Source organism: Arvicanthis niloticus, chromosome 7 (genome assembly GCF_011762505.2).
Source record: "Arvicanthis niloticus isolate mArvNil1 chromosome 7, mArvNil1.pat.X, whole genome shotgun sequence".
Lineage (NCBI taxonomy): Eukaryota > Metazoa > Chordata > Mammalia > Rodentia > Muridae > Arvicanthis > Arvicanthis niloticus.
In genome coordinates this window covers 47,431,882-47,445,594 of record NC_047664.1, presented here as the reverse complement: position 1 = coordinate 47,445,594, position 13,713 = coordinate 47,431,882, and the positions used below count along the sequence as shown (strand labels likewise).

The window sequence follows — 13,713 nt, the reverse complement described above, 5'->3', positions numbered from 1 at the left end:
CTTTAATAAGCCCCTGTCGTCAGCATTTGCCGTAGCCACTTGTTAATATGTTCTTTGACAGTGTCAAAATAAAAGCCCTGGGTGTGTGGAGCTGGAGCTTTGCAGTCTCTCCATACATGCATTCTGCTCATCCTGACGCAACAGTTCTCAATAGGATGCATGCCAAATTAGACCCAAGGAAATCAAGATTTCAAAAGGTATGTGAGGTCACAGTTTTTAAGTCTCATGCTCAAGAGTCTGACCTTTGCGCTTTGTGGTTTAAAGTTTTGGCTGGTCCCACTTTAGTCTTGCTAAAACACAGCTACCATCACTCTTCTGTACCATCCATACTATCCTTACTGTGAAAATGCTTACAATGGAAAGCCACAAATACTATAGCAGTGTCCTCATTGCATATGCGACACGAGGCCAATAATCTATTTTACACGGGACAGAAAACCAACACATTTTCAAAGGAAAATACCTACACTGTTACCTGACCACATGGACTGTCTCTAAAGCCAGCCTTTCAGAGTCACATCCAAGAACCCAGGGATGATCTTACAGGATACAGAGAAGGACTGAGAGAAAAAAGTCTGTACTCTATGAAGTCCTTCTAAATTGCACCTGATTCCAAAGGATGATGTATTAATTATACAAAGAAATTATGGCTTTAAAGAGTGAGACCTTTAAAAAAAACCATGGCCCTGGGTTCAAATCCCCATCTTCTCACCAGCTGTGTGATCTTGAAACAACATGGCCAATTCTGTAAATTCACAATCATACTCCCTATTTCAGGTGATGATGGTTTCTTATGGGCTCTATACTGAAAAGATTGTAATAAAGCGACTGTCACAGTCCAGGCTCTCTGTATTGGTAGGGTTTATGGTTTTATTATTACGGACGTTTCCAGAGTTAGGGTCAGAATCCTTGGCAACTCTAACAAGATAGGACACCAGTGCCCCAGTAGGGGAAGGGAAGAGAAAAATAATTGACAAATCAGGGACAGCATGATGTCTTTGGGAAGTGGAACAGAGGTGCCTAGTCATTACTGTCTTTCAGGGTCCTGATAAGAAATTTGATCTGAATAAAAGGTACCAGGAGAGATACATAGCTAAGCAGTTTTGGTCAAGGTGTGGTCCTTCCCATCATCATTCTCTCTGTCCCAGGATCTTCTGCAAGGTGACTGACAAGAGGTCAGAACTGCCTTTTAGAGACAAGTTCTCCCTTGTGCTGGTACATGCAGCCCATCCTTTCCTTCTCCCAGCACTCAGTACTGAGAAAATAGAATTCTTAGAGTCCATTGTTTTAATACTCCAATAGCTGAAGGGAGAGGCACAAATGTCTCTTTAGAGTACCTTTTTTTTTCCCCAACTAGGAAGAGGTCACGGTTGGGAGGGAGGTGGGAAGGAAGGATTGAGAGTGAAAACAGAGGTTCAGAGACCCAGTGAAGATCATCGGAAAAGCCTAAGGGTGCCGAGCTCTGACACCCTTACTCTCTTTAGTTTTTGTCCCCAACCCCTGACAGCCCTAAGTAAGTCACTTCTCCCCTTCCTCCAGCCAGGCCCAGGACACTGTCTTCCCTTGTCTGTTGCTGGAACCTCCTCTTATGGTCACTTTCTCTCTTCAGAGACGAGGCTTTTCCTTTTGAGTGGGAGGGCCCACTCAAAGCTGGAGACTCTCAGGAGCTGTCACGTGCCTTTTAAATGATTAATTATATAAAAGCAACTTATTCTAGCTCCAGCTTCTAGAGTCCACGGTGAGTGACATAGCTGTGTGTGGTCATTTAATCAGATGGACGGGACACCTTTCGCTTGATGAGGGTAGGTGGGCATACAGGCTGTGCTCGGTAGGATTGCTCAGTTGCATGGGGGTGCTGGAAGCTCCTTCGTGGCAGGAGTCCTGTCGTGTGCCGAGACCTTTTTACAAATCACTTTTGTCACTGATCTTGTTATCTGTTTATACATCTGCTTCCCCAGCAAACTCTCAGCACTGGAGCTGGTCTAAGTTGGTTTATGTATGCTGGAAACTTGAGTTCTTCATCTGCTGCATTATTGATGCTCAATAATAACTTGAATAAGTGACTCTGGAAGTGAACTCTAGGTCAACTATCTATATCTAGATTCATCTGTTTATATATGTGTATATCTATCTACCTATCGATGTATGCATATATACACATATTTCCTCTATCCATATACAGTCCCCTTCTTCCATAACATACTGTTGTTACACTTATTTGCAATTATTTATATAAAATGCAATAGAAGACATGTATTTCTCATTAGATTTTATTAGCTTTTCATAGCACGTACTTGCAAAAGAGAAAACAATCAGCTTAGCTGACGGCCAGTAGGCTTTTCTGAGAGCTTGGCAGCCCTCAGCCCCGTGGTTCCCAGCTTTTTGTCCAATACCAAGAAAAGTGAAGTTTGCAGCACTGAGTACTCCCTCTGGCCTGCCCTCCCTTTCCCTGGAGCAGTTTAAACTAAAGGCCTGAAAGCAACCTGCAGCTAGTGGTTAGCAGCACACTGGCCAGAGAGGCTCTCTGTGAACCAACGGTTTGCTTTTCTCCTGCAAGCAGCGGAAATCAAAGCTGTCCCCGCAGTGCCCCCCAACTTTGCATTCTGAGAGTAAAACTGCAAGCAAGATGAGACTCCCTAATGTTACAAAGCATTCAGTCCTCTCTCAGGGCACTCAGGGAGGAGCTGGTTTCCAAGCCCGGAAAGGAGACGAAAGCAGGGTTGCAGCCCTGTTTCTGTTAAAAACCGATTTACCTTAATCCACTCTATAAAACGAAGTTTGCAGATTCCACTTTCTGGGATGGAGGGATGAGCTGAGAGACCAGTTGAGTCAAGTCAAGGTATCCTTTAGAAATCAGTGGAGGGGTGGGTTGGGGTAAGGGAGGTGGCTTCCTGTGAAGCTGCAGCCATGTCTCAGGGAAAGTAAAAAAACACCAGCTTAGCAACCAGTTCCCAGGGAAGGTCACTAGGCGGCTTTTTTTTTTTTTTTTTTTTTTTTTTCTTTTAAAGTGACAGTTTACTTTTAAGTCTTGGAATATGAGCTTGCTGGGCAAACAGAGAAAATAACGCCGAAGAGAGACAAAGGAAAGCAACTGGGCAGCTGAGCAGAGAGGAGTCAGTCTCTCAGCGTGGTGCCCTGCCTGCCTCATGTCTCTGGGTCGCACGGCATGTTGGGTAAAGGACAGGTGTTTGTATGTAGAGTGATTTAGAATCGGGAGGGGCCATGTTGTGTGGAGACGTCTAAATCAGCAGCAGCATAGACTCCGTGGCTGGGCATCAGAGCCCCAGCATGTGTTGCATCAGGCTGGTCGCTGGCTGTGCACAGGAGCTGGGACGCACAAGCCTGACCTCCGTCTATTCTCCAAGTCTTCACTACACATGACCCAGCAGGGATACAAAGATGATGGTTCAAAAACGGCAAGAAAATAGGAGAAAAGGCCAAGTAGAGAGAACAGTAATGAGCAGACTGAGAGCCTCTACAGACCAAGGACAGCCACAGATCAAGGAACTCCACAGACCAAGGAGAGTCACTCCTCAGAAGCCTGCCGTTTCGTTTTTTTAGACAAGGTCTCTCTCTCACTGGAAGCTGGCATTTGGTGATTAGGCTAGACTGCCTACCTAACTCCAGATCCCTGGTTGTCTTAGCTTCCCTGGTGCTGACAGAACAAACATGGACCACCATGCTGAGCTTCAGCCATCTTCCAAACCAGATCCTCACACTTGTGTGATAAGCCTTTTATCAAGGGAACTATCTATCTCCCAGCCTCTCTTTTCTGTGTCCCTAAAGCACCGACGTTCACTACATGATCTTAGATCTCTGAAACTAGGTAATTTCAAGGGACAGTAAGTGGCTCCACGAAAATGTATAAATTCTCCTTGATGCCTACTAACTGACCACAAGCTGGCACCTCCAACTACTGCTTTATCACCAAGCAATGTCCCCCTGCTCTAAGTCACTCTGGAGCCAGGTATTACAGAGTACCTCTATGATCCAGAATATTCTGAAATAATCCAAATTATTTAATTCTAAACCCACCAGCATGCTCACCATGCCACAGCCTTTCTTCTAGGGTAAATCCCAGTAAAGGGTCTCTTTAGAGCCTGGTGTTTGGAGAATGCTGTATTTGGAGATTGCTGGTCAATGTGTTTGATTGATTGGTCTGTCTTTGCCTCCTCAGTGCTGGGATTATAAATGCCTGCAGCCCCTTGGCTTTTTATGTGGGTGCTGGGGACTTGAACTTAGTATTTATGCTGGGCAAGCATTTTATTGATTGAGCCACATTATTTTCCCAGTCCAAGAAACAAATTTATATCCATTGCTATATTCTGTTATAGAATTATAGGATGTTTTCTGTTTTGTCTGTGTGCATAACCCTTTTCCATTACAGCGATGTCTATGACTGCATGTCTCACCACACCAGAGAACCCAGAGTTCACTTTTTAACATATGTGTGTACAGTGTACAAATGAGTCAGCATGTTTGTGTGGTGTGTGTGTGATGGGGAGCAGGTAGGTATCAGACTGAGAAAATGAGATGCTCTTCATATTATATTGATATCTTCACTCTCAGTACCACAGAATCTGACATTATTTAGAAGTAGGGTCCTTACAGTGTGTGCTGGCCAGTCTTATGTCAACTTGACACAACCTGGAATCATTGGAATGGAGTGAACTATAATTGAGAAGATTCTTCTATAAGATCAGGCTGTAGGCAAGCCTGTAGGACATTTTCATAATGACTGATTAATATGGGAGGGTCCAGCTTATTTCAAGTGGTACCACCCGTGGACTGGTAGTCCTGGCTTCTATAAGAAAACAAGCTGAGCAAGCCAGGAAAAGCAAGCCAGTAAACAACACCCTCCATGGCCGCTGCATCAGCTCCTGTCTCCAGGTTTCTGCCCTGCTTGAGTTCCTGTCCTGACCTCCTTCATTGATGAACAGGGATGCAGAAGTGTAAGTGAAATAAACCCTTTCCTCCCAGAGTTGCTTTGGTCATGGTGTTTCATCACAGCTCTAGCAATGCTGACTAAGACATGGAGGTAATGGAGTTAAAGTGGAGTCACTGGGGTGGAACTTAATCCGTGACAAACATGTTCCCATAGAAGGGGGACTCTGGGACACAGAGATAGACATTTGTAAGAGGAAGTGAATGAGAAATCACAAGGTGATCGATCACTCTGGGAGTGCCAATAGAGCCTCCATCATTCTAGAACAGATTCTCCTTCAGCTCTCAGAAGGAACGAACCCAGTTAGCACTGATTTGGGACCTGCTATAGAATTGTGAAGCAAGGAGTTGCCAGTTGTTTCAAGTTACCTGGTATGTGATACTTTGTTACAGGAGCCCCAATCAGATACTGAGTAAGTGGAAATAGAGGGCAGATGAGGGAAATTGCAGGAAGCCTGGGCATTTATGTGTGGAGGTGATGGCTTCTTAGACCATGTGGCATTCCTGGCAGCCAGAAGGATGCTTTCTACTCTCTTACCCCTTCTTCTGTTGCCCAGAAGAGATTGGGGGTGCTCTTTTTACAGGGGCATTGAATCAGAAGTGGTTTGGGTTCCCAGTGCAGCTGGATATATCTCAGGACGGTCATTGGTCCATTCCAAGCTTCTCAATAGAACTTAAGTATACAAGTACATACCTCTACTTTTCCTCAATCCGTCCCTGTGGTACTGAATTAAAAAAAATTAAAAGAAAATGCATTTTCTGGATTAAATTTAACATTCTCAAGAAATGGGGCATAGAAGTTAACATTAGTGTACCAGTCACAACCAAACCAACCAACCCCCAAACAATACCCTTCCCACCCCACCCCCCCCCCCAAAAAAAAAAAAACTGAGCTAAGCATCTGGGAACTTTTTCATCGCCTATTTTTTTTAATGATGGTTCTTAAATACTTTAACCTTCCTTGTAGCCCAACACCCACCAAAGGTAGTGGGAAAGAAAGGCTATCGGGGGGAAGTGGACCTGTTTAGCAAGGTTATTTGGGGCAACGCTGATCTGTGTTTTCTGGAAATCAGCAGTTCTGTCCACAGGTTAGCAGTGGCAGCTAGATCCACTTGCAAACACTTCACAGATACACCAGCAGTCCAGTTCAGTAGAGTCTGGATAGCAAACAGGAATCATCAGCAGTGGCACTACCTAGCAGAGACAGCCAGGTCTCATCCTCAGCACAAGTCAGCAGGAGGGACCAGGAGGAACACCAGGAGAAGTTGTCTTCTCCTGATGTGCTCTCAGGGACGTCTCAGGGAAGGAAGATCAGTGAAGACTCTAGACCCATAAGCGTTGCACAGCTAGCTCTATAAGCAAGCCTAGCTCAGCCTCTGTTACTGTTCATTGAGTCCTTTTTATACTCCCTTCAAACATTATGTGTCCTCCACAGGTCTTGCTTCAGCATGTGCATCTGTCTCAGATGACATCACTCTGCCATTCAGCCTGAGTCCTCAGAAGTGGCAAGAAACTGGAGCATACCACCAGAAGTTTTTTGGTGTGTTTCTCTCTATAGAGTCCAGACAAATGCAGCTCAACTATGCAATGTAAGGCAAACCAATACATGTGTGTTTTAACAAAGAATCCTTCATCACATGTTTTTTTTTTTATGTGCTTGCTTTAGCAGAACACCCTTTCTCCTGTGTCTGCTTCAGCTAAACATTTCTTCACGAGTCTGCCTTAGGCTTTCACCTGTGTCCACTTCAGCAAAACACTCCTTCACGTGTTTGCTCCAGCAAAACACCATCCAACACAACTGATTTTCAAAAGAACCCTTAAGTCCACTTCAAGAGGAAATGGAAAAAATAAGATAGAATTTATGGCAGAAATAATGTCACACCAATGTGAAAGAGTCTTCAAATATAAGGGACTATTGAGTATTACAGGGACAACATAGACCCTTGTCAGTGTCAGTTCCTGTTTTGCATGTGGTAGGAAAAATACAGCCTGAGAAACACAAAGCCATTGACTTTGTATTTTAACTGTCTTCTTGCTATCTGTATCTTTTAGAAATCTCCCAAATGACACAATTTTAAAAAGTGGTCTCAGATTTGTGTATCTCCCAGTGATCTAGCAAAGTCTTTTTTTTTTTTTTGAATAGAGAACAACCCTTCAAATATCAGCTCAACATGATGCCAGATGACCTTTGCTCACAACACATCCAGAAATGCCTCCGTCAGCAGAAAAAGCAGAGGACCATTAAACACCGAGAATTTGTAATAATACAATGGTCAGATGGAGAAGGTATAGAATTCAATGATCAGATGCTGAATCTGGATGTTTAGAAGGAGGGTAAGATACTGTAAAAATGTGAGGAAGATTTGAAAAGAGCAACATGGGATTTTTAGAAATGAGTAATAAAAGTCTTGGATATTTTAAGAAGCAAAAAGCATGTTCAGGCCCATCTGAGCTGAAGAAAGAATTAACAGTATGAAAGAAAGACTTAAAAAATTAAAATCTAGCACAGAACACTAGACAATAGGAAAGAATTGATAAAGGAGCAAGAAATGAAACTTGTCCACTGGTCAGGGGTAGTCCCAGAAGAGGAGGAGATAGAAGGGAGTTGAATGCTGAGTCTTATGGCTCAGGGACCATGATGCACTTCCACAACAATACCCATGTTCCAATTTCCTTAACTGTAAAACAGGGCTTACATCTTTAACCCTAGCATTTGGAAGGCTGAGGCAGTATGTTTGAAATCAACCTGGGTCTCAATTTATTAAGAGTCCAAGAATTGCTGAAGGAAGACCCTAGACTCAAATAGTATGCAAAAGCAAAGAGCGTTTATTCAGCTGAATTTCCTGCATGGAGGGGTCCCTTTTATTCAGGAATGGAGACACCTAGTGGGCTCACAGGCCCAGATTTTATTGTCAGTAAGGAAATTCCAGGGAGGAGTATATGCCCTTTTACCTTGATTAGTTAGTTCTATCTCTAGAGGTCTGACTGATTTTACAATTGGTTAGGCTCTGGAGACCTCCCTGTGGGGGTGGGGATTGTTTATTATTCATTCTAGCTACCTATTCTTACTTCAGGCCAGATGATAAGGTGTTCTTGGATTGGCTGCCTATGGCTCTTGATTGGCTGACCACAGGATCCTGGGTCCTAGTTTTCATTTTTGGAAAACCAGAAACTTAGGCCTAGTCTCTCAAACTGCCAGGATGCAGCCTCTCATGGAGTCAGCCAGGCTCTGACTAACTCAGTCTCAAAATACAGCAATGTGGTCAGTCTGGACCACAGAGAGAGACTGACACAAAGACAGACAATCAAGCTACTTTGAGAGTGTTCTCTATTGAACTGGCCTAATTAAAAATCCCAACATAGTCATCTTCCAGAACTTAGCATCGGAGTGAGGGACTTAGTTCTGTCCCTCCTAAATTTCTAGTCATTTGTATCTGTGTGTGAGACTGGACACTGGTAATGGATTGGTGGCAGACAGCATAGAGGATACCTTAGCAACCCAGGACTTCTCTTGGCTTGGGCTAGACAAATACCTCTCTCTAAATAATGCTCCTAAAACCTGTAGCAACCTCGCACCCCATCTGCATTGAGCTGCACTTGTACCTGCTTTAAGCAGTGGAAATAATGAAATAATGAATGTACTCTGCTTAGCAGTCCTGTGACAGCACTGTACCACAGCCATTCACATACCTCCTAGAGCACAGTCTGGGAACTATGGGCAATGGGTCTGATTGGTTTTAGGTGTGTATATTATAAGGCAGGCTGTATACCCAAGGTGAACTTTTAGAGAGAAATCCTCTGTTTACCATCTCGTGCCTATCCACACTTGGGTGTGAATATGATTAAAACCAGATGCATATGGGAAGGGACACACATATTGAGCAGAAGCCTAGGTAATCCAAACCTGTCAATCAATAGAGAGTCGTCCTAACTAAGGTCCTGCTAACCAAGCTCCTCCTTCCTCTTGACCCCCATAAAAGGAAGCCAAACCGTAATGGGGTCCTTGCATATATTTACTCCTGTGATCCACTGTGAATGTTGACAGTGTGTTTCTCTTTAAACTGTATCACTGCTACGCTTCAAATAAAGCTTCCCCGCTACTTTGTAACCTGTGTGCATATTTATTTCATGCATGAAAAGGACACCAGGAGCTTGGAAACATCTGGCGCAGACCCCGAACACCAGCAGCATAACTTATGACCAGATTCAATTGCCTTAGTGCTTACACAATTATTCACACTCAGTGCTTCGAACTGCAGTTTTAGTGTGTTAGATGTGTTAAGGAAATTTCCTTTTACTTGGTTTTTAAATTGGCATGAGCTTCTTTTCAAATTAAAAAAAGTATTTAAAAACGGATAGATTTGTAGCTTTATTTCTTATTATTCTTGATAGCAAGCCTCTTCTGCTCCATCTTGGCAAAGCCCCCACAGTGGCTCTACTACAAACAAAAATGTCCAGATTCATTGGCTCTCTTCTCACCAGGAAGTGAAGTCCGTTTTTCTTCTCCATGTATGGGAGGGATGTGAGGCTGTGTTGAGCAATGAAGGGAGGCAGAGTGACGCTGGCTGAGTTCTGAGTGGTGAGACAGTTTCTATGTTGTTTTCTAGGAGTCTCGAGCTTGGAGTCTTACTGCATAAGAAGTCCTACTACTCGGAGACCAGGGTGCTGTGAGGGAGCCAAGCCACACGGGAAGACTGTATTTCCATACTCTGTTGGCTGCTCCATTCTGAGTCACCCCAGCCTCACAGCAGACACAAGTGAACACACGTCTGCATGATTCTAGCCTTCAGATGTTCAGTCCTGTCTCAGGATTCACACTTCTCAGCTGAGCGTTGGGTCCTGTTGAGCATAGATTACTTAGCCAGCAGACTCAGAGAATCCATCTGCTGTCTAGATAATTCTTGTTTCGGCAGTTCTGGCAACGTAGGGCCTCAGGTATGTGAGGGAAGCATCCGACCACTGGGCTAGACATCTATCTAAACTGATAGTTTTAAGTACCATAATTGAGGTCACTCATTTGCAGTAATAATTGTGGCAGTCATATCTTTAGATAGATTAGCAGATAGACGAATAAGTGAACAGAATATTCTGGAAAAGAGATGAGGGAGCACTAGGGTGAAGGGGAACAAGAGGGCCATGGAGTTGGAGGAGAGCAGTGGAGGCTCAGCTCCAACCAAGTCAGCCAAAAGGTTGTAAAGAAACAAGTTACTTTGTATGCGGATCAAAAATAAATGCCATTGAAAAAAGGTGTTAAGTAGTGTCACAAAGGACTATATCTGAAACAATGCATAAGAGAGGTCTCCAGAGGCAGAGCCAGAAGACAAAGTAGTGGTTGTCTGGGCTGATGTGGAGACAGGGATGGAGACATGAAGTGATCTCTATACCCGAATGAATGGGAAAGGCATTTAGTTGACCCCCAACCATAAAATTATTTTGTTGGTACTCCATAACTGTAATTTTGCTATGGTTATGAATTGTAATGTAAACATATGATGTGCAGGATATCTGATAGGTGACCTCCAAAGGGGCCGTGCCCCACAGGTTGAGAACAACTGCCACTAAAGCCAGATGCTTCTGAAGACTCATTATGACAGTGGTTCTCAACCTGTGGGTCATGGCCTCTTTGGGGTTTGAATGACCCTTTCACAAGGGTTGAATATCAGGTATCCTGCATATCAGATATTTACATTACAATTCATAACAGCAGCAAAATTACAGTTATGAAGTAGCAATAAAATAATGTTATGGTTGGGGGTCACCACAAAGCTAGGGACTGCATTAAAGGGTCACAGCCTTAGGAACTTTAAAGGCCACTGCTTTAGGAGATTAGAGCTCTTTGTTGAAATAAATAAACATTGAGAAACTATAGGGCTGGGGATACCACTCAGTTGGAGTGTCTGCAGATCATATATAAAATCCATTTTCAACTCTCAGCACAGCGTATGTTCTAGTTCTGCTTCCTGATGTGGTGATAACATAAGCTGACGAAAACAATGTGGAAGGGTTTATTCACCTCAAAATTTCAGGTCACAGTCCATCATCAGGGAAGCCAACGCCATAGGACCTGTAAAAAGCTAGTCATGTCGCATCTACTGTCAAAGGGAGAACAACATGAATGCATGCACACTTTCTTGCTTACTCAGGCTCAGTTTGAATTTTTACTATTAAATACTTAAGTACCTCTTGCCTATGGGATGGTACTGCCCATAGTGGATCAAGTCTTCCCACATCAGTGAATTCAATAGAAGTAATTCCTCATGGATAGGCCCACAGACCAACCCAAACTAGACGGTTCCTTATTGGGACTGACTTCTCAGGAAATTCTAGGTTGTATCAGATTGACAATTACAGCTAACCATCACAGCCTAAAACCAGGCATGATGGAACTCAGGATGTTTGAGTTCAGCCCGGGCTACATGAGACACTGAGACTTTTCTGCTAGCATCTGTTTGCTTTCCCAGCTGCAATGTGCCCTTATTTGGGTCAGCATAAGCTCAGATATGCTTTCTTTACCTGGACACAGACAACACAATTTCCTCTTCAGATTGTTTGCATGCAGGCAGGCCTTTGAACTTTACAATACTGATGTTTGCAGCTCATTCATTGCCTATGAGTGATAAACACACATCAAGGAGAAACATCTCACTAAGATAGGGCTCACGTTGAAAGCCGAAGAATCTCCTCTGGCTCATAAATTTTGTAAAACTGTGCTTTTCATCTTTGTGTTTGTGTTTTCCAATTTACTGAATTTTATAGTTCTCCCCTTGAAATATAGCTCAAATGCCAGTAAATTGGAACCTCTTGTTTCTATACTCAACAGAGAGGAGCATTTATTGACTTGGAACTATTGGCTGTGTGGCCTGTTTTTATTGTGTAGATGTCAAAGCTTTTAATTTTTTTCCTGAAGCGCTGTGATTCTCAACCTGTTTTGAATTACAAGGCTTTCCAGTCATTTGCCCCATTTCACAACAGTCTCCCTTCTCCAGAGAACTGTCAGAACTACTGAGAATAAAAAGCCCCGAGATTCACTCCTTTTACAGACTTGGGCCCTGACTTGAAATAAGCAGAGAAAACTGCTGCTCATGTGTGAATCTTGAGTTTAATGTTTTTCTTTTTTTCTGCAAAAATTAATTAATTTACTGCCATTAAAAAATTAACCATTCTTATCAGCTACCCCCTCCAAGTACATCTCATGGGCACCAGCTCAGTGAGTGGAGACAACCATAACTTTCATCCACTCACCAGTAGCTTGAAAACATGCTTGCCCTTTCTGTAGAACACCCAGTGTCTTTTGGAAGGCTCTTTGCACCTTGAGTTGCTTGTATATCTTGAAGGGCTTATTTGGGGATTAACCCTCTGTTAAAGGCCAAAGAAGAAAAACAGTCTGTCTGGCTGCTTCTGGGAATGGCTGTGGACCATGGTGTCTAGGCAGTTTTACTCATAGCTTTATCAATGGGCTTGACAATTCAGATGACACAAGTTTGAAATTCCACAGTCATACTCTTTGCTTTTTCTTTGTCCTATTTTGGTGATATGCATGTGTCTGTATATGCATTTTGCATACGTATAAGCACAAGTGTGTGTGTGTGTGTGTGTGTGTGTGTGTGTGTATGTCCATGTGTTTGCATGTACATGCAGCAGTCTGAGGTTGATGTCTTGTTTCATCTTCTATTGGGTTTCCTCCTTATTCACTGAGACAGGGACTCTCAGTCAAAGGCAGAACTTGCTGATACGGCTTATCCTGCTAGCCAACTTGCTCCGGGGATCCCTTGTTTCTGCCTTCCGGGGTTAGTATTACAGACCTGGCATTTACATGAATTTATAGGATTCTGGATACGCTGCCCAGCCATGTCTCCATTCCTCATAGCCATGTTCTTTTAACTTGTATTAGTGCATGTCAGCCAGTGTTAATGTCCCCACTCCCCGGCCATTTGACAAAGTCTGCAGACATTTTTGGTTGTAATAGTCTGGGGGTAGGCACACTAATGGCATCTTGTGACTAGAAACCAGGTTGCTCTTAAACATCCTACAGTGGATAGGACAGTCTCTTGCTTGAAGTCCCAATACCCAAAGCCATTTTCTGGTCTCACATGTCAGTAGCACTGGCTGAGAACTCTTTCTCCAGTGCAGCTTACCCTGGCATCACCATTTCTGCTTCCAGCATGGGACAAGGTTAGGACTCAGTCCCAGCTGCAGTGCCCACACCACCTTTGTTCTCACAAGTCCCTAGGTAACAACAGCTTTTTCATGTCATAATACTTTCCATGATGTCAAGCATCTGTTTGGCTGGTCCATCTCAGCTTGTGCCATCCAAGCCTCAGTAGTCACTGAGGTCCTGATGCTGATGCTGCCCATCAACATAGTCCCTGAGTCTGTTTCCTTAGGAGCTTCCTGATGTCATTTACAGACTTACACAGTGTATGTTAAGGACTATAAGAGAGTCTTGGAAATTTGGGGAGCTTTGGTTCTGTCACAGGCAATTCTGTAATGCCTCAATTTCCCTAAGCATCTGGGCACACAACATAGTTGAGACAGTTGCCTGAAGAAATCTTTACTGAAATAAGATCATATCCAAAGACACTTGCTGGGTTCACTAGACAGAAGAATAGTTGAGAATCCCCTTTGATTTAAAAACGTGTTTCTCTTTTCTGAGCATTCTGACCCATTTATCCTTTTCTCATGTTTGGTGATGCTAGCAACTATAGTGTATCCCCGTCCTCACAGAGCACCAAATGTTAAAATGTTCAAGAATCAAGCAATTTGGTTTAA

General features: G+C 43.4%; 2 protein-coding genes across 7 annotated transcripts in view; one reads left to right on the top strand and one right to left on the bottom strand.

The window, feature by feature from the left end:
* The window catches only part of Cc2d2a (coiled-coil and C2 domain containing 2A), a 77,945-nt gene extending 74,989 nt beyond the window's left edge, over positions 1–2,956 (bottom strand). The window contains exon 1 of one of the 4 annotated variants that reach the window (XM_034508681.2): positions 2,754–2,956. The gene's annotated coding sequence lies outside the window, so the exon portion shown is untranslated. The remainder of the gene's footprint in view (positions 1–2,753) is intronic. The other 3 variants (XM_034508684.2, XM_034508685.2, XM_034508686.2) reach the window with 3 other exon arrangements.
* LOC117713028 (uncharacterized) lies at positions 94–11,362 on the top strand. 3 transcript variants are annotated; one of them, XR_004607359.2, is made up of 4 exons: positions 3,021–4,952; positions 6,380–6,533; positions 7,088–7,278; positions 9,552–11,362. XR_004607359.2 is itself a non-coding variant. In XM_076938437.1 (4 exons), exons 1-4 carry the CDS (start codon positions 4,943–4,945, stop codon positions 9,719–9,721), a joined length of 477 nt encoding a protein of 158 aa, XP_076794552.1. In that variant the 5' UTR covers positions 3,021–4,942; the 3' UTR covers positions 9,722–11,362. The 3 variants fall into 3 exon arrangements, 1 of the variants encoding a protein (XP_076794552.1); XM_076938437.1 differs by having other exon boundaries at positions 7,088–7,230; XR_013111827.1 differs by lacking the exons at positions 3,021–4,952; positions 9,552–11,362 and adding an exon at positions 94–197 and having other exon boundaries at positions 7,088–9,052.
* The last annotated feature ends 2,351 nt before the right edge of the window (positions 11,363–13,713 follow it).